General features: G+C 37.7%; 2 protein-coding genes across 10 annotated transcripts in view; one reads left to right on the forward strand and one right to left on the reverse strand.

The window, feature by feature from the left end:
* Positions 1-49: 49 nt before the first annotated feature.
* Positions 50-7,145, forward strand: LOC102291434 (2-epi-5-epi-valiolone synthase). 2 transcript variants are annotated; one of them, XM_005926250.3, is made up of 6 exons: positions 50-1,946; positions 3,334-3,964; positions 4,767-4,817; positions 5,150-5,383; positions 5,729-5,981; positions 6,097-7,145. In XM_005926250.3, exons 1-6 carry the CDS (start codon positions 1,819-1,821, stop codon positions 6,183-6,185), a joined length of 1,386 nt encoding a protein of 461 aa, XP_005926312.1. In that variant the 5' UTR covers positions 50-1,818; the 3' UTR covers positions 6,186-7,145. The 2 variants fall into 2 exon arrangements, with proteins under 2 accessions (XP_005926312.1, XP_005926313.1); XM_005926251.3 differs by lacking the exon at positions 4,767-4,817 and having other exon boundaries at positions 1,660-1,946.
* A 262-nt stretch (positions 7,146-7,407) lies between these two features.
* LOC102291118 (melanocyte inducing transcription factor) overlaps positions 7,408-19,764 on the reverse strand; it is a 29,094-nt gene continuing 16,737 nt past the window's right edge. For 6 of the 8 annotated variants that reach the window (XM_014334851.2, XM_014334848.2, XM_014334850.2 and 3 more), the window contains 8 exons: positions 14,779-14,994; positions 14,422-14,517; positions 14,047-14,164; positions 13,632-13,724; positions 13,479-13,535; positions 13,253-13,328; positions 12,176-12,323; positions 7,408-11,669 (listed from right to left, as the gene is read on the reverse strand). In XM_014334851.2, coding sequence (XP_014190337.1) covers positions 11,277-11,669; positions 12,176-12,323; positions 13,253-13,328; positions 13,479-13,535; positions 13,632-13,724; positions 14,047-14,164; positions 14,422-14,517; positions 14,779-14,994 — 1,197 coding nt within the window. In that variant the 3' untranslated portion in view covers positions 7,408-11,276. The remainder of the gene's footprint in view (positions 11,670-12,175; positions 12,324-13,252; positions 13,329-13,478; positions 13,536-13,631; positions 13,725-14,046; positions 14,165-14,421; positions 14,518-14,778; positions 14,995-19,764) is intronic. The other 2 variants (XM_042222698.1, XM_014334847.2) reach the window with 1 other exon arrangement.

Genomic DNA, 19,764 nt, shown 5'->3' on the forward strand with positions numbered 1-19,764 from the left:
ATATGCAAGTGCATACTATAAGCAAGTGTTGTTTACAAAAACCAATGTAGTGTTAGAAACACTGGTTGAGGCAAGATAATAAATGTTGCATAAAAGAGCATTTTATGCAAGTCTTGTCTTTCTTTACTTAATAAATGAAGGGGTTAGATAAGTGGCTTTTGTTGACCTTCCGTTGATGTAATACTGTAACTGAACTGATGTTTGGTCCCGTATGCCGTCACAGATTTGTTGCACTGCTTCTTGATTAGAAGTTACTGATGGATCAAGAGTGTTGTCACAAGGTGTGTGTGTGTGTGTGCATTATGATGTACTCGATGTGCTCAAACTTAGAGGGCCTGCAGATGAAGATACTACAGATTAAACCACTGGTTGAATTAATACCAGCACGTACCGGTAATCACCTTTAACAAGAACAGCATGCAACTTTGTTATAGAGCCCCTTGTGCCATTGCTGAAACAGTGCTTTGCATTTTTGTTTTTTTTTACAAATGGCAACAATAAAGTGAGGACATTAAATGAATGACTGAATAATGTGGCAAAAGGAGTGTTTTGACTCTGCACAGTATATAGAGTGTCCCTAATCACCTACTCAACCCAGCAAAGTTGAGCCAAATTACAGAGTGCAAATGAACTGTTGCTTGTTGAGTCCTACTGAGCAATTGTTCTCTATTATATACTTTAAATGGCACCTCCCAGGCGCTTTGAATATTGCAAACTGCCTGATAGAATAACTTCACTAGTAGGTTGTAAAACCCATTAATGGTTTTACAGTTGTATTGTTTGTGCATTAAAAACCTTTCCTCTCTTCTTTATATCCTTTCTCGAAAGGAAACACACCTGTGATGGGCGGTCTTTAAGGAAAGACGTTGGGCAAGTTGGTGAGTGGGATATGTAATCTGGCACCAGTTTGGAGAAAAGTTGGACACTGTTTGATATTCCTGTAATTCCCTGGGTGGCAGGAAAAGGGGTGGATCCAGCTTTTCCCCGTGTTCTGACAAGTTCAGCAGCAGCAGTCTTTTTTTTCTGATGATTCATACCTGCCTGACACTAGAGTGATTATGTAGCACTAAAGGAAGAATGGTTGCTGTAATTAAACAGCTTGAAACTGTTGTTAATTATTAAAATTGTAATTGGGGCAATGGTTTGTGGTGAGATATGCAGTAGAAACAACTTTCAAAGGGTGTAATTTCCTACCGTGCAATTTACATACCTTCTTTGAATTTCCTTTGTTGTATTTTACTTTTTTATCTCCAACAGGTTGCTTTGGAGCATTTACGTTTGCCTGTCTCCATTGTCATTTCCATGAGGTAATTATTCTGTAAAAGGTACATGTCTGAGCCACGATTTTCCCATACACAAATATATCATGCCATCCAGAGGAGGGGGGCAGTTTCAAACAAATGGACTGTAACTGCTGTGGTGCCTGCCAGGATACAGGAGAACTTACAAAGCTGGGTATGTAAATGTAAGAGGCATGCTAAAAAAATCTCTCTTGCCTTGAATTTTTGACTTGCAGACTTGTGGACACAAACATTCTTTAGAGTCATCACATTCATCAAGTTGTTAACTGCTTTCTCACCCCAAAATAGAGTTGGTTAGATTAATAAAATAAGAAAATAGCCCTCAGTTGATCCCATGCTCACCCCACGCAGTCGAGTAACCAAATGCCAACATGAGACTCAGTCCAGCATGCAGGAGTGTAGGGTGGGGGTTTACGCTATGTTGAGTAATGTCCTCCACACTGACGCCCTGTATGCCATTAGCATGAATAAAGACATAGTAGGCTGAAGACACTTGGCAGCCTGGGACTCTGGGAACATGATTTCAAATAACAACTCCAGTTGTTCACAACAAACTAAGTTTAATCTTGTTCAAGTGAAGGGAACATGGATTCGACAAAGTGACCAGTTCCAGCTGGCAGAGGGAAAGTTATCAGATGCTAAAATGTAAGTATAGAATGGAAAATTATTGATATCTCAGTGACGTGCAATAGGAGCAGGCAAGTTGCCAACCGTAATCGGCAAATACATTTAATCAGGTTGTTTTACAAACTAAAAAACTTTGCTGAAAAATCTCAGATCTTTAAAAACAAATAATGATTTAAAAGATATTCGTGCTCATCGGTCATGCTGTATGTTCACTATTTATACTCTTTGACTATATGCTGATTAGCATTCTCTATGGAGCAGTGAAATGCCTTTCTATTTTAAGCTACAGTCACCCATGTAAAATATGTACAGCAGTGGTGGAAGAAGACCTTTTAAGGCCCTGAAATGATATTTTCTCAACACTACAAGCTCAAAATTTTAAAGAGGTTTTTCTGTTTTCACATGCAATAGTTCTTTGTTTTTCTTTTGCCATTCAGACTACACTGAAGTAGATGAGTCTCATTTATAACAATGTTATAACACCTCATTACACCAACCAGAATGCAGCACCTTATTAGTCAGAATGAAAGAGTAGCTGGATTGTGTTATCACTTACAGTTAAAGCTGGTCAAACCAGATTTTAGCGCTAATGACGTAGGTTAAAGAGTAATTATTATAGGCAATAACAAAAGCAGCTCTAGAAAAAGCAGCTTTGATAGTTGTTTATTGAGGGTTTTTTTTAAGAGTAAATGTAACAATACTGACTTGTCAAAGTGCTGCATTGACAGTTCTTGTTAACACAGACAAAAACATTTGCAAAACAAAATGTACTTGGAGTTTTTTCATAAAAAAAGCCACATTTACATTGGGTCTTACTCATCAGTGGGTGTATGTTTGAGGTCTAATCTATTTAGGTCTTGCATGCATTTCCTTCATCATAAAACATTTACAAAGCTATTTTCCAAAGACTTTTTAGTCCTGCATTATCTAAATCCACTGGTTTTTGTGGCACAATCTCAATTCTAAAGGAGTTGGGGCACTTTGTAAAATGTAAATATTTTGCAGTTGTAGTTGCACATTGAAATACTTCTTTGTGCATTATTCCCACATGTCACTGGGATAATACTTCAAGTAATATACTGCTTTGTAGGGCAACTAGAAGTCAAAACCTCTGACTTTTAAATGACTTAAAAATAAAAGCATTCATTTGCAGAATGGTGGTTATTATTGTGTTAATATGTAATGTTACACATTTGCTTTTATACAAAATGTAACTTCAGCTTTCAAACAAAATAAGTCAAGTAAATAACAGTATTTACCCACATAAAGTGAGGTAGAAGTGTAAATTTGTATTGAATGGAAGGTATAGGTTAGTATTCTAGCAGGTGTTTTGAATGGAGGCAATTAAATGTTTTTCCCTTCTTTTTCTTTTTTCTTTTTAACTTTATTGTGAAATTATCTCTAGCTATGAGAACAAGTCAGAACATGGGGTTTCCTGGACAGTGGTCAGCCCTGTTGTGTTCACCTACAGAGTTATTCAGTGCAAAAACATACTGGATCCCACGAATGACACACTGCTCTGGGGTCACTTAGGAGAAGAAGAACTTAAACACACCTTAAGTAACTGCAAACCACCGAAGCGATTTGTTGTCATTGATGAAAATGTCAATAAGCTGTATGGCTCCCAGGTTTCTCAGTACTTTAAAGCCAGAGGGGTCGTTTACAAGATTCTCCCTCTGCCCACCACTGAAGAGAACAAGTGTATGGAGTTAGTGACCAAGATCCTGGAGGAAGTTCATGAGTTTGGTATCGACAGACGCTCCGAGCCAATCGTAGCCATCGGCGGTGGAGTTTGTCTGGATGTGGTGGGCTTGGCGGCATCTCTCTATCGCCGAAGGACCCCGTATATTCGAGTGCCGACCACTCTACTTTCTTATATCGACGCAAGTGTAGGGGCAAAAACAGGAGTCAACTTTGCCGGCGGGAAAAACAAGCTGGGAAGTTATGTCCCACCAGTGGCAGCCTTCTTAGACTGCTCATTCTTCCAAACTCTCCCACCACGTCAGATCTCTAATGGGATGGCAGAGATGTTAAAGGTGCTCGTCGCTGCATGATGGCTGATCAAGAGAATGAGTTTCCTGATGGTCTTGCATGTATCAGCCCATTAACTCCTAAATGTATGTAATTTGCTTGCAGCTCACAGTAGAATGATCTTATTGTTCAAGCCATTGTTGTTGATCTTCTTTGGTGTCAGACTTTTAATATTTTGTGGGCAGGAAGTAATAACTGGCGAGAACAAGATCCATACTATTTGCAAACAAGATAATAGTTGTGTACAACTTCTACAGTATTCCAAAAAGCACTGAAATGTATCAATAAGACAGCTGATACTTCCCTTGCTGCAAGTTTGTTGTCAATATTGGAAATGAAAATGGTGCTTGTTCTTAAGAGATAATGCTAAATTCATTTTTCCCACTGATTTTGTGTTTTGATATTATTCAGAATTTTTTTTTTTTGCTCATCAATAATGCATACTACCATTTTCTCATCTGGACACAGAATACACAAAGCTGATTCAAGCGTCATAGTTGGATGTTTTGACATTTGGCTCATTGCAACTAACCCTCTTGTAACCACAATTTAACCACAGAAGTGTTTACTGCATTTACTTACTCACAAAAACCTAGATTTAAGCTGCTACATTTTAAAATATCCCTAATAAGATATACAACTTTAAGTGCCCATGCTACTGAAAGCCAGCTCCTTTTAAACCTGAAAGTCCTCATAGTTTCTAGTGTCTGTCTATCACCGTGTGCTGTGAAGCATGGAAAAAAGAAAAAACTAAAGACACCCCCACCCACAAAAAATGTGCTTTGTTTGTTGTTCCTTCACTCAAAGGAGCTCACACAATGCTGTGCAGACAGATATGGTATGTGCAGCTCCGCAGGGGTAAGATTTCTTCATGCTTATTTTAAAACTGAGTTAAAGGATTAAAAAAAAGAGAAAGAAAATTATGTGAACAGGTTCACACATTCTGATACTTTCAGTGATGTAGAAGATTTCAGCTTACTGTTTAAGAAAGTTTTATCTGGTATTTATATTAAATACTTTTATATCTATTAAACATGTCTGGAGGGAATCTTTGAAATTCATTTTCCCACAGTACAACAATGCAATGCATGTGATTGTTTATTATTAGATATTCCAGTTTAGAATAGAGTGTGTGTCTTCTCTTTCACTTATTGCCAGCTATTAAGTGTTATTCTACTGATACACTTTAGATGACTCTGATGAAGCACCGGGGCCTGTTTGAGTTGATGGAGACTGAGGGCAGGAAACTGCTGCATACCAAGCTGCAGGTTTGCAAGACCAGGCCTGAACAGGAAGACAGCGCCACAGCCATCATCCGCATCGCTATAGAAACAATGCTTGAGGAACTGGCTCCTAACTTGTGGGAGGATGATCTGGACAGGCTGGTGGATTTTGGTCACCTCATCAGCCCAGAGTTAGAAATGGTCAAGTAGTATTTTCTATTGTAACAATATTCTATAACAATATTGTAGCAATATTTGAGAGTATGAATTCACTCATTAAAGGGGACCTACTATGTTAATTTCCAGCTCAATATCTTCTACTCTTGGACTCTTTTATAGTATCTTTGTAAAACTCACAGCTCAAAATAATCCTTATTTAAGGGTTTGCATATAGCAACCCAAGTGATGAAAAAGAAAAGCATAATAGGTTCACTTTAAATGTGAATTACTGTTACAGAGTAAACGTATTTAGATATTATTTTATTAGCAGTTACTTTTTGGAGATTATCTGCACACAATTAAGTGTAACCTCCATGTTTTGCACAGAGAATATTGCCAGCACTGCTTCACGGAGAGGCAGTCAACATCGATATGTCCTTCATGGTATATGTGGCCGTCCAAAAGGGACTTCTCACAGTAGATGAGAAGAATCGTATTATCCAATGCATGCTGAGTCTGGAGCTTCCTGTGTGGCACCAGGACTGCACTCTGGAGCTGGTGCAGAAATCCCTTAAGGAGCGTCTGAAGCACTCTGCTGGCTCTCTGAGGATGCCTCTTCCCACAGGATTGGGAACTGCAGGTAAAATAATATATAGTAAAACTTTTCTTTCAATAATCAGTTGACATTACAAGTTACACTCTCTCTGTTACATAAAGGATGCTCATTAGCGTGTCTTTTTTTTCTTATTTTGTAGAAATCTTTCATGGTATGATTGGTGATGGAATTCTTTGCCAAGCCCACAAGAAATGGACTGATGAGCTTTCTTCATCAGGAGACAAATGAATTTTACATGACAATGTGGACAATATAGACATGATATAGATACACAACTGCTGCTGATTTCTCAATTGCATGTCCACCACATCCCCAAAGGAGGGTTACAGGACTAGATCTTGTGATTGTGGAGGCCACTGAGTACAGTGAACTCATTGCCATGTTCAAGAAACCAGTTTGAGCTGATTTAAGCTTGGTCACATGGTGCGTTATCTTACTTGAGGCAGACATCAAAAGATCCTAAAGGGATGGACATGGTCAGAAACAATACTTAGGTAGACTGTAGTATTTAAACAATGCTCAGTTGGTACTAAGAGACCCAACGTGTGCCAAGAAAATATCCCCCACATCATTACACCAGCCTGAACTGTTGATACAAGGAAGGGTGGATCCATGCTTTTATGTTTTGTACACCAAATTGTGACCCTACCACCCGAGTGTCACGGCTAAACACAAGATTAGATCAGGGGAATGTTTTTCTATTTTTCTATTATGTAACTTTGGTAAGTCTGTCTGTATTGTAGCTGCAGTTTCCCGTTTTTAGCTGACAACAGTGGCACCTGGTGTAACAAGCTATATTTGGGTTACTTTTGCCTTCCTATCAGCTCAGAGCAGTCTGGCTATTCTCCTCTGACCTCTGGCGTCAAAAAGGCAATTTTACTGCTTTTCACTGGTCATTTTCTCTTTTTCAGACCATTTTCTGTAAACCCCAGACATGGTTGTGTGAGAAAATTTCAGCAGATTATCACTTTCTAAAATACTCAGACCAGGTCTTCTAGCACCAACAACCATGCCATGTTCAAAATCACTTAAATTGCCTCTCTTCCCCATTCTGATGCTCATTTTGAACTCAGCAGGTCGTCTGGTCATTCAACTCAACTTTAGTTAATGGTTTACAACACACCATAATATAATGCAAAAGCTACAAAAAGCAGTTGGCAGAATAAAAAAAAAAAGAAAATACCAAAAGCAATGCAATAATTTTTGTATATACAGAAGAGGACTTTATCTTATAAAAAAGATACATGTGTTTAACTAAACTTATTGTGTTGCATTATCCCTTTTAATTGAAAGTGTAGCATTCTAAATGACTGAATCTTTGTAAATTAAGTAAATGAGTAAAACTGAACACAAACCAAAGATGTTTGTTTATGTGAGTTTATTATATTATAATAAATTATAATAAGTATAATTAGTATTGAGAGGGAAATAAAGGCAAACTCCACCAACATTCAAATAAAACTTTTAATATTTCTCACAAGATAGTTTCCACATTGAGTACCATCAAGTTTGAGCTCACTAATCTGAAACCAGTGGGTACAGTAACTACTGCTACATTCATCTCTTATAAACTGTAACAATAAGAACAGTAGCAACATCAGCAGAGAACTTTGTTTGTATGAACCACAGGAATGACAATTAGAAGACAAGGCCTAAATTGAGCTAACATACCATAGTTTTTCATTAGTGGTTTATTCATAACATGCCATAACAATTTACAGCTCAGAGAGTCATTATGAGAAACGAGTTAAGTGACAGCTTTAAGTAACTGCCACCACATAGTGTAATGTTTATATCTTTTCTTACAGTCACATTTTAGGGTTATTTAATTTATCTGTTCTACGTTTAGCCACAGATCCATGTTACAGGTATGTGGGTGTTGTACTGTTTCGAATCAGTCCCTGGACCTGTGTCACCATAAGAAACAATCTACAGTCCACTGAAGCTTCATCAATGACAAAAAAACCAAACAAACCAACACATTAACTCAAGGTTCACTTCTCAGCTTGTTCAAGAACTTGGATTTCATAGTTAGCATCCTCATTGGATGGCAACACTGTAAGATAGCTGAGCTGCTGTTGAGTAAATCTTGAGTCATATTCTCTACAATGTTCTTTCCACATACAAGACTGAACTCTAACCGTGTACTTATTTGCATTTTACATATAACCTTTGGGTAACGATCCATATATTGCTTATAACAAAAGAGGTTAAACACCACTAAGAAAGGTGGCTTTGTTTTGCAGGTTGTGTCTTTGTAGAAATGTATTGCCTTCATGTGGCACACAATTTGGCAGTTATTACTGAGACCTACATTCAAAGTTGTCACCTAGAAACCTAAGAAACACTGCTTTCAGTGTAAAACGTCATTTGAAAAAAATTAAATGAAGAGCTAAAAATATGGAGTTCCAAAGTGTTCAGTACTACATAAATATATATAGTATTTGAATATTAATCATAGGTATATAAATAAGTCAAATATAATAACACTATTAGTCTACAGCATCATTACTGGCTTTGTGAAGCTGTAGCACTGCACAACGACACTTTCAGGTAAATGCAGGACTGGGATTAGTGGCCATGTTTTTTTGGTAGCGAAAAAAAAAAAACCTCTAGAAGGTTAGCATGACAGCCATCTTTGATTATTTTCCTTACAGAAATCGTGTGAATATATTCACTGTATATATTACCCTGATCATCCAGGTTCCCCACTATAAGAATCAGTGGCTCAGCAGCTCATTCTTGTTCATATTCAAAGCCTCTACTGCAAAGGTGGCTGGCATTAGCTCTGCTCAAAAGGTCATTGGTGCCTGTTGCAGTAGCAACCTAAGGACCTGGTGGCACTCTTGAAGAAAGGCTCGCCAATTGCACTTATAGAGGTTACTTTGGTAGTTAACAACCAGATCTTTATTAGATCTGTAGATCTGTATTTGCAAGAAAAGTATGGTTGGCTGAGCTCAGCCTTAGAGACAGGATAATGAGCATGGATATCTGGAAGGAACTCAGAGATGTTGAGATGAAGCAGTTGGGGTGGATTGGACATCTACTGGGAGCTTCACTTTGGAGGTTTTCTGTGTACACCCATTTGAGAGAAGACCCTTGGGCAGACCAGGGATTATTTATCTTATTACGCCTCGAAACACCTTGGTGAAACCAAGCAGAAATTGGTAAGCTCTGCTGAGGAAAGGACATCAGGTATCCCCTGCTCAGACTGCTGCTACCATGACCCAACTTCAGTGGAGTGGAGACAACGGTTGAAGAAGTCAGTAGATTTCTAAGTCAATCAACATACTAAGTAATTAATGATAATAATACAGAACACTAATTCAAATATTATGTCGGGGTATAATTATTAATTACTTATATATTTTACTCTGCATTTATAATGACTTATTTCCTAATTTACTTCCTTATTTAATGTTGAACACTTTGGCGTTCCATAATAACAATACTCGTGGTTCTTTTGTTTGAGGGACTTGTAGTATAGCTCTACGAAGCTCCACACACCAATATAAACATCAACAAAACATTTTTTTTCCTTCTCTTCCATCTTCAGGGTAAAAAAACCAAAACAAGTTTAAGGCACTTAAATGAAAAGATAATTGCCTCGACACCATTTCAGACTCATTCATAAAGAGAAACCCCTTTGAAGACATGATGCTGCTTTACAGGCACAACTTTAACCATTGCATAGTTTGACAAAATGGAGGCTGTGCTGCAACAGGGCTCGTAGTATATGGCAGGTGGTTGTTAAAAAGGCATACCTATGGAACATGCTAGAACTGTTCAAAACAAACTGTGGAAATATACAACAACCATCCAAGAATCCACAGCTTTTCACAAGATTCTGTATGCATTTGAAATAGTTAGTTTGTGCTCAGATTTAAAAGAAAGACAGACAAACAAACCAGGTTTCAATTATCAGAAGTCATTCCAGTGTTTTGACAATGTCACGCATTTCATACAAAATCCCAAAGCAGTCTCCTTATACTCCTTGGCAATATAAATGTTCACATCATGAAAAAAAATGTCCTGAATGTGAAATGTCACTGATGTGGTATATCAAAAAAAAAAAAAAAACCAACAAGAATAATTTAGGAAATCAATGGAAATTTGTAAAAATCTGAGATTAACAGGTCTGCAGTATTACAGTATGGAGTCTGTACTGGAATACTCTAAGTTTAACCAGTCATGTCTGTCTGATCACTAAAGATAAAAAAAAAACCATTACAATAATTGACTAACATCTATTAGATTAAAAAAAAAAATAAAGATTTCTATAATTAAGAAATCTAGAGCTATCAAGTGACAACAGCTTCTTGTCAGACCATTTATAGCCTATTTTTATTCTACTAGTTTTGAGACAAATTTGGGGGTATTTTGGCAGTTTTGGCAATGAGGAATGTACTGGTAACATACTGTGTCTGTAATTGGCACTGGCTAGTTAAAGAGTGTGTGGTGAATGTATAACACTGAATAAAAGACTAAAATTATTCTCATGTAATGAGTTCATTGTAATTATCTTAAAAGAGAGATTCTAGCTTTTATTTATTAATTTCTTAAATGTGCTTTCATTTATTAATAATGGCTCCATGTAATAAATTAGCTTTAAGGGGAATGTATTCATAACATCTTGTTTACACACGCGTGTGTATTTATATAATCTACAGATGATTTCATATTTGTCAAGCAAGAAATTTCAACTGGAAGACTGACAAAGACTCTAACAGCCAACACGTGCATAGCAATACGACAACGATGTATACACATCTTAATAAGGCATTGGCACATTCAAGTTCAATCTAAGACACACAGAGTGTAAAGCACTATAGTAATAAATAGATCTTTTTCCTTCTATTATTGCTATTGATTTAAAAAGCAGTGCTTATCTCACCACAAAATATCTACATTTCTGACCATGATTTATAATTTCCCTAGATTCTTTGGAATCAATAGAAAAAAAGGATAATCTAGCCTCTATCCAAAGATAAATGCATATTTTTTTTTAAATATAAAAACTTCTTTTTTTGTAACTCATTGTCATCAAAGTATTGATTAAAGCAAACACTTAAAAAAAATCAGTCCTTGAAATCAGGGTCAAGGGCTTGAAAAGACATAACACGAGAAAACAAACAAACAATTTGGAAAAAGATTCAATACATGTAAACACAGGTGGGAGAGAGGAGGAGTAAAACAAACGGAGAAAGGACAACAAACAGAAGAAAGCCTTTCCAGCAGCTCAAAGTGTGTTTGCCACTGACTTGTAGCAGTAGGTGGAGGGGCTGAAAATGCAGGAGAGGAGTGTTCCAGTAGGGGGTGCTAACAACCCTCATTCTCATCCATGCTTACACTGCTCTTGCGACTGCTGTCCTTTGAGGTGTCTGGGGAGACTGATGAGAGCAGAGGGTCGCCCCCTCTCACCGGTGATAAGGTGTCTTCCATGAGGATGTCGCTGAGTTTGGAGCCCGACTTACTGTGAACGCCGTAGTGGCCCTCGGAGAAGTTAGAGTGGCCTTCGTTTAGCTCGAGGTTGCTGGGTGTTTCAGGAGTGCAGGCGGGGTGTTGTTGGTGATGGGGATGGAGTGTGTACAGGTCCTGGTGACAGTCCTCCAGAGCAGGTTCTTGCTTGATGGTCCGTACCCCAATTTCAGCAGAGCAGAGCGCTGAAGATGCAATGGCCAGACCGTGAGCCCGCGCCTGCATCTCTAATTCCTGTAAGCCAGAGAGCGACACAAACACGTGCAGGTTAGGCATTAGGTTAGTGAGCACTCCTAATCTTCTAGTTTGAGGTTTGAGGATGAATGTTAAAGTATTGCCTTTTCTTTGCTGAAAAGCAGAGTGGGAGATAGTTAGCAAAGCTGCCAAGTGAAGGTTTTTAAATATCCAACTGACTGTAACAGAGTCATTTAACATTTAAAACTTGCAGAAGGTTTTCTTTTTCCTCCTCTAATACACCGATGTGCAACTCTAATTAACTACAAAGAGCTCAGTGTTGATCACAGATTCAGGCTCCTCTCATCTTATGATCAATTTGTTACAAGATGACGATCTTAACAACTTTGCAGTAGGAATCTGTGCCTTTCCTCGTTTTCCCTTAAGCTATCTCATAAAAGTGTATTCATTTCTTCCAACATTAGTATAAACGTTTTTCTCCTCCCCTTTGAAATCCCTACACGTGACACATTTTTGAATTTTCTCATCTTCATCAAAGCTTTTACCTGTATTCTCAACATCAGATGCCGGTTGGCATGCTCAAGCTTCTTCTGACGATTCTCCAGCTCCTTGGCCCTCTGCTGTTCCCGCTGCAGTTTCCTGATGTAGTCCACTGATGCCTTCAGGATAGTGCCTTTGTTCCAGCGCATATCTCTGATATTTAAAAAGGAACCATTATTTTTACATCCAAACGTTTAAATGTCAGTAGATAGTCTAATGTACGCCTCTGCAGTTAACAATTAAGAAAGAGGAGAGAATAAGATTGAGGAAAAATGAGCAGAACTTTTGCAGAGGTCATAAAGTTCTTTGCAGAAATTGTTACTGCACAAGACGTTTATGCACAATAGGTAGCCTGAGTCACAAGCAGTCATAAGGATGACCCTGAGCTCCCTGAAAAAAACATGAATGTTGCAGCAGATGTTTTGCAGGAATAAAAAATGATCTTTAGTCAACTTTATGGGAAAACATCCCTCCTGAGGATTTCATTTGTACAGTTAAGGTTAAGTTAGGTCAAGTTGGAAGTGGTACTTACACCTTACAGGCAACTAATAAAAATTGGCAATGCTAGAAAGAAAATGTGTGCCTGCTTTTTCATACTTTTTCATAAATGTGTACTCATTTAAACCAGATCTGCTGGTGAGAATCTTGAATTTGTGCATGTGGGTGGAGGAACCAGCTGGACTTAATCAAAACAACCAGGGCTGAACAGACATAACAAAAGCAACTGGGATCTTTTTAGACCCACAGGCGAGGTCAAAGGGCACAGCGATGAGAGAAGAATATGGTTAAAAGCTGAATTTGACAGTGTAATCATTATAAGCCTCATATTACATTTACAAATTTACAACATTTGCCTAAATCGAAAGATCTGTATAACTACAAACTGCATATAACTGAATGACCAGCTAGAAAAATGCAATTAAAACACAAATCATTTCCGTTTGCTGTTTCATAAGCAGCAAATCTCTCCACTAATCTTGAACACTGAGTTATTAATCTTGCATTAGACTGGCTGGATGTTTGTGGTTGCCATTACATGTATTTTTAGAAGAGTTAATGTAAGAATATATTAAGTAACTTACGGGTCATTTGATTTTGGAATTAAAGTTCCCAACTCCTTAATTCGATCATTGATGTTAAACCGTCGCCTTCTCTCAACTGCAGAACAAAAACAGAAAGGGGAAAGTATAACTAGGAATATAAGTATAAATATATAGATATTAACAAGAATTTGCTAATGTACTTAAAAATGTAGTTTAATAGTTAACCCTGTGACAACCAAAAGCACATTTAAATATTCTCACTTACTCAAATTGTGGTTGTCCTTCTTCTGCCTCTCCTTTGCCAGGGCTCTTACCTCTGCTTCTGAACAAAACGCATTTTGGTTGATCGACTAACCCGACAAAGCACGTATACAAAATGTGCAGCATCCACATTTTAAAGCTAAATACTCAGACGTACCCACAGGGAACCCTTCAGGCCTTTGATAGGTGTCAAATTTGCCACAGGATCCTGACTTATCCAGCATATGCATGATGGCCGGGGATTGTGAAACTACATGAGTAATAATGTTGTTTTCATTATCACAATGTACAGAATTGAAATGCAATACAAGACAATAGAAGACATAATCATGTAAAGTCAACATCGCCACACAGAGGAGGATTACAAAAGCTGGACTGGATACAAAATGCTATATAATGAGCTGCGCAAAGGCCTGGAGAGTAGAACGTTACATTATCATATGTTGTTACAGAATTACTGTTGCCTGTGCGATACAGAAGCTGAACAGATATTGTTAAATGGCACAAGTTAAACATCTGTAAGAACTTTATTTATTTTTATTTCTATAGCTCTGAGTAATTTTCATGCTTACCAGAGTATTCCCTTTTGATGTTTGGCAGGTTGGCAGGGCAGGAGTTGCTGATGGGCAGACCTTGCTGGGGCATACCCTGATTGCCATACATGTCAATGAGGTTAGCAGGCACAGGGATCTGGGGAATTGAGAATTAAAAGAATTGAGATTTAAAACAGAGAGAAAAAGACGTAATATTATACATATTATTGTGTTAACAAATGACAGTTACATATGAAGCGCAGCACAGAAGAGATAAATTACAAGGCCAAAGTATTACATCAAGGTTGAAATCTGACATCATGGAATTTGCTTCTGTTTTACCCCAAGACACATCAAATGAAATGCAGTCATGTTGTAAACTGGCTGGTATGGATAAATCATGAGCATACATACCGTGTTTGCCATCTGAAGTCCTGGGTCCATTAGACCGAGGATGTCATCGCTGTAACTGGACTCCAGACTAATAATGTCATCAATTACATCGTCCATCTAAAACCAGACAAAGTACAAATAAGTCCAGCATTACTGATCAATTAATGTCCAAGCATCATTAACCCTCTCAGGCTCAAATGAAACTTTTTGTTGCTAATGCACAACCAAGTCCTGCAGTGGTACTTCTGAGTAAAAAAAACCTCATAAAATATGTATGTGGGGTAATCAGGTTGTTAGTTTTTAACTGTTGCAAATCGGCAACGCCTGCCTTGAGAGGGTTGAATAAAAAAACAGCCTAAACAACTATGGAGACCTCACCTCTTTCTCGCAGTTAGAGTTGAGGGTCAATAAGGCCATAGGGCTGTTAGGGGCACTGTTGCCCGGCCCTGGCGGCATGCCCCCGTGGTCAGAGGACTGGTTGGGGCAGGGCAAGCTCAACGCCTGAGAACCAAGCTTTCCCAGGTACCTCTTCACCTGCTGCTGCTGGGACCGTTGGATGTGGTACTTGGTTGGGTTCTCCAGGTGAGTCTGAACCTATGAGTGGAAAGATGAGTGAGGAAAATGCCAAGAAAAATGAATATGTATGTGAGAGGTAGGATATCTGATCTAAAGATTAATGGGTGTGTTGATGGTTGCAGGAGGCTCCACAGAACTGCTCCAACTACTGAAAGAGAAGTTATGCAAATATGCAGCTTGGCCACAGTAGCAATGAAATAGCACCAAAAGATGGAAGCTCATTTCAAAATGAGTGCTGCTTTTTATAAGTGCTGTTTCAAAGTTGTCTTTTATTAAAAACAACTCTAAATATAGCTCAAAGTCTTGTCTGTTCTTTGTATTTTACAGTACAGAATATAATATTAAAATCAACTTGACAGAGACTTCAAATCCTACAATGCATTATGCATTTTTCTTTTGAGACGCTGTCAAGAGTTGTTATCTCAAAGTCTCAGGAGTAAACAGTTTCCACATATTTTTCTTCAACTCCACTACTTTCTGCGGCTCCTCAGTAACAGTCCACATATTTTAAGGAACAAATATTGCACGCGCTCCTATCTCTGCACTCGCCGCTTAAGGATAAATTTGATTTCTGTAGATCATTAATCCCCACACAGCATTAATGATCCAGAAAAGCTTCTGCAGGCAAATAAACAAACTTCAGAGGCAGTGTCTGTCTGGCTGTAACATTTTAAATTGAGCAGAGCTGCTCCAATCCCCCTCGCCTTTCCAAGTTTATATTTAAACCTTCCCGTCCTGTGCTCGCTTACGTTTGATGCAATTACGAATCAGTTTCAGGATTGCAAAATGTGGACGCTGTAGTTTATGATTCAATTTAGATACATAATGCAGTATCATAAATGGCAAAGACACATTTGTGTCAGTTTAAGACGAGAAATTTCAATTTAACCTCTCACATTATCTTTGAATCTATATTCATTTTTAAACATACCTCACAAGGTTGATATCCAAGCATCTCAAGCATCATTTCCTGTTTTAGATGTCCGATTTAAAACAAACAAACAAACAAAAAAAAAACAACAACTCTAAACTGAGGAGTGCTCTAGCTGTTTCCTTCTTGGTTGCACCAGACGACTAAGGCTGCTAATAGGAGGACAGACACACCAGCTCATCTTTTAAAAGGCAAGAAACTTCATTAGTTATGCATGTCAGGGAATCTCTGTCAAATACAATGAGCCTTTTTAAATGTGTGTTGTTTTATGTAAAATCTGTATTTATTACTTTATGGTGTATCACTTGATGTCAGGATGTGGTGCAAACAGTTAGAGCCTTTGTTTTGGAAGGGCACCTCTTTTACTGAATCTTGCCCGGGGTGCTTACTCTGCTCTATCCACTTTGTTAACCCATGTGGATGCTTGGCGTGTGCTCCCTGTTTAACACAGCACAAAGAATAAAGTCTATGTCATCCTTAGTTGTCTTCAGCTTTTTAATTGACAAGAACAGGCGAATCATAAGCCCAAAAGAAATTATGCATTTTGTTGTGCATAAACTTTAAAAGTCTATGCTTATTAACAGACCTGAGGAGGCCACGGGCTGTAGATGAACTCTAAGCTACCCCTGGCATTTTCCTCTGCCTATGTGAAAACTTCCTCAGTTTGCGCACTGCACTCAAGAGTTTCAATTACAGCGAAAGGTTATAAAAAATTAGTTGTTGAGACTGCCTTATAGAGTATAGATATTACTTCGTCCCATCTGTTGAAACTGATTCCAAATAAAAGTGTGATAGTCATTCATGTGTGCAGGTTTGCAATGTTCCAGATGTATATTTTATTATTTAAAATCATTGGTATTTTCTGTACACTATGGACATTCCCGTGATCGGCCTTATAATGCATAACCAGTATTCTTATTAACTATGCACTCACTGAATGCAGATTATTGTAATCTAATATAAAGGTTTTCACCCAGCACTGTCATAGAGATCATATATGATGTATATATTTTGTGTATGTTCTGAAAATCAACAGAAATGCCTCTCAGTATTTGCAGATTTACACATTTTAATTCAATAAACTCTGAAATATAAAATAAAGCAGACTAGTTTGAATGACTTAAATCACTTTTACAGGTGTATGTAAATAAAGCCGAGTATAACCATTAGGTCAGGTGAGGTTATCAATCTTATTGTCTCTCTGTGACTGTCAAATTCTTCTTTCCAGAACAGAAGCTCTTTCAGAGCCTCTTTTCCATGTTCATGTACCATTGTTCTTCAGGGGATACTCATGTGAGCCACATTAACATCCTCTACAACTGGCTATTAAAAATTGACACTATAGCTAGTTTTACTTACAAGAGCTGAGTCACATTATCTAGTCACACTTTGTATATCCTGCAGCTAAGACTCAGATCACCTTGGGCTGTAAATTGTCCTCACAAGGTTGTAAAGCTGACACCACAGAGGGGGGCACATTTACAGTCAGTCAATGACTCATTAACAAGAACGACATCACACTCTGGGCAAAAGAACGAGGCTCATTAGTGATGGTCACTAACAACATTCTTTATTCTTTACACTGCCTTCACCGTTGGTGTATTGTTATGCAAATGACGTCACCAGAAAATGTATAAAATTTGATCCATAATTGGATTTTATGCCACTTACTTATATATATGATGAAATGATTACATTTTAAAACTGCAGAGGCTCCGATCCTGATAATGGACTGAACCTAATCAAGAGCTATTAATGAGCAACACAATTATTTGCAATGCACGCATAGATAATGTGTAAGCAAACAGTGAATTCTTGTTATCTATGGTATTTATCAAAGACACAGGCTGATTTAAGTCAGTCACATTTAGAACAGGCTCTTAATTTTTCATTTCGATGCTGAAACAACAACCTTTGTTGTCCTACATTTTAATAAGGCCCCGTAAAGTTTTGAAAAAGAGAAATGTGTTCTGAATACATATCAACTGGATGTATTTATTTATTTATTTTTTAATAATTTTGCTTTAAAACTACTGTTAACACTCTATTTCAAAAAACAAATCAGTATGTAGGAAAACCTGTATAATCCACAGCATATGCCACAACACAACCAGCGGCGTTGCAAATGTTTGTTAATTAGTGTCTTATTTATTCATATGAACTCTTATCTCAGCTTCTTTCAGCTGCTCACTTATTTGCAGGGGGTTGCCACAGTGGATGGATCCACATATTTGATTTGGCACAGATTTTGATGTCCTTCCAGATGCCCTTCCTCCCAGGGATTTATGTCTTCTCCTAGTCCTAAACGTGTGATCTTCTGCTTTGTAGGCAAATGCTTTAACCCCTACATTATGGAGCCTCTACTAATACATATTTAAGCACAATGAAGAATTCTTTCAAGTAGTAATTACATAGACAGTGAGTGATTTTTCTGAAAAGTCTCACATCTTAGTTATTTCTTAATCTCAGAATCGAGTTCAGGTCAGATTCAGTTCTCAAGTATTGCAAATTTTGCTGATAATCAACCCCAAACATCAAGAATGGAACTGAAACTCCACACTGTATACTGCTTAGTGTATCAATTTGTATTTAAACAATCCTAGTGGCACAATTAATGTTTGTCAGATTTCCCAAAACAATTAAATTAAATTAAATTTAAATTTAATTTAATTTTTTTCGCGTTTTTGTTAACCAGGCAGGTTCTTCATGGTCTATTTAGTCTTATCAGTTGTTTTTTTGCAACACTTGGAAGTGCTGAGAACAAAGTGAGATGTCTTTGCTTCTTTTTCAAAGTTGTATGTTTTGAGTAAAGGAGAAATCAGAAATGCTGGACAGAGTCACTGGATGTAAAATTTACAGCTTAAAAAATAAAGCGCTACTTTTTAAAATCATGGCAACTGTTTTGCTTTCTTTCTGATTCATGTGACTAGTTTGAGGCTAAAATCATGCCTTTTGATAATTTGTAAAGGTATTTGGAATTAAATCCCACTCTTAAAAACATGCTATAACATGCTGCCTCTGTGTCTTCAGGCAGATGATGCCGTATTGGACAGAAATATGACAATATACAGTAATATTTCTAATACTTGAAACTCTCTTTTTCATTCCCTGTTTTTCATTTTTGTAATATTTCCGTTACAGTTTGAGATGACTTGCCCAGTCCTTTCAGCATAGATACAATGATGAGACATGTTTCCTCCTCCACAGCTTTTCTTTCCCAGCCTGTAGCGTTTAGCCTCTCACATTTATCTTTTGGCCCTCTGGGGGAGGTCCAGACCTCCAGCTTGTAAGCCATTGCTGTAAGCATAAACGTACAGAAAGACTGTTTGTTATACACACAAAGACACATGTCTTGTGTGTGTGTATAACAAATCACACGTACATGGGTATTTTTGGCCTTTCTAGGCTTCTCGGCCTCGTGTCCACGTGCAGACACAGCTTTTAAGTTTAAGTTGAAAAACTAATCCTTTAGAAAACTTGCATGGGAAACTTTTTATGAACACTGTTTGTCAGTGATGATGTTTAGAGAGAAAACTCACAGTTTCAGTGCTTCTTATTCGCCAACAAGTCTTTGGGGTTAGGGCTATATCACCGTCTGTTAGTTTGGCAAGCTCTTGGCAGTAGAGTGTTTTTGTATTTTCATGCAGATAGAGATTTGTTTTATAAAAAACAGTGATTGTGTGATTGTGATTTTTCCTAAAACTATTTAAAAAAAAACACCCATGTACGTGTTAACTAATCCTCCATCCTTGTCTCATGCATTTTAACACACCCACAGCTGATAGCTGGCACTGTCTAAAGATAGAAACAAAAAAAAAGTTTCTAAGGGATTACTGTAGGAAGCCTACGCCACCCCC

The sequence above is a fragment of the Haplochromis burtoni genome, unplaced genomic scaffold, assembly GCF_018398535.1.
Source record: "Haplochromis burtoni strain Fernald_Lab_line unplaced genomic scaffold, NCSU_Asbu1 Contig_91, whole genome shotgun sequence".
In the NCBI taxonomy this organism is placed as follows: Eukaryota; Metazoa; Chordata; class Actinopteri; order Cichliformes; family Cichlidae; genus Haplochromis; species Haplochromis burtoni.

Bases quoted from the DNA above. Each gene is read 5' to 3' on its own strand.
- LOC102291434 (XM_005926250.3), top strand. From the start codon at position 1,819: ATGATTTCAAATAACAACTCCAGTTGTTCACAACAAACTAAGTTTAAT. The intron at 4,818-5,149 runs GTAAGATTTCTT...GATACACTTTAG, and splicing joins GTATGTGCAGCTCCGCAGGG to ATGACTCTGATGAAGCACCG. The intron at 5,384-5,728 runs GTCAAGTAGTAT...TGTTTTGCACAG, and splicing joins TCAGCCCAGAGTTAGAAATG to AGAATATTGCCAGCACTGCT.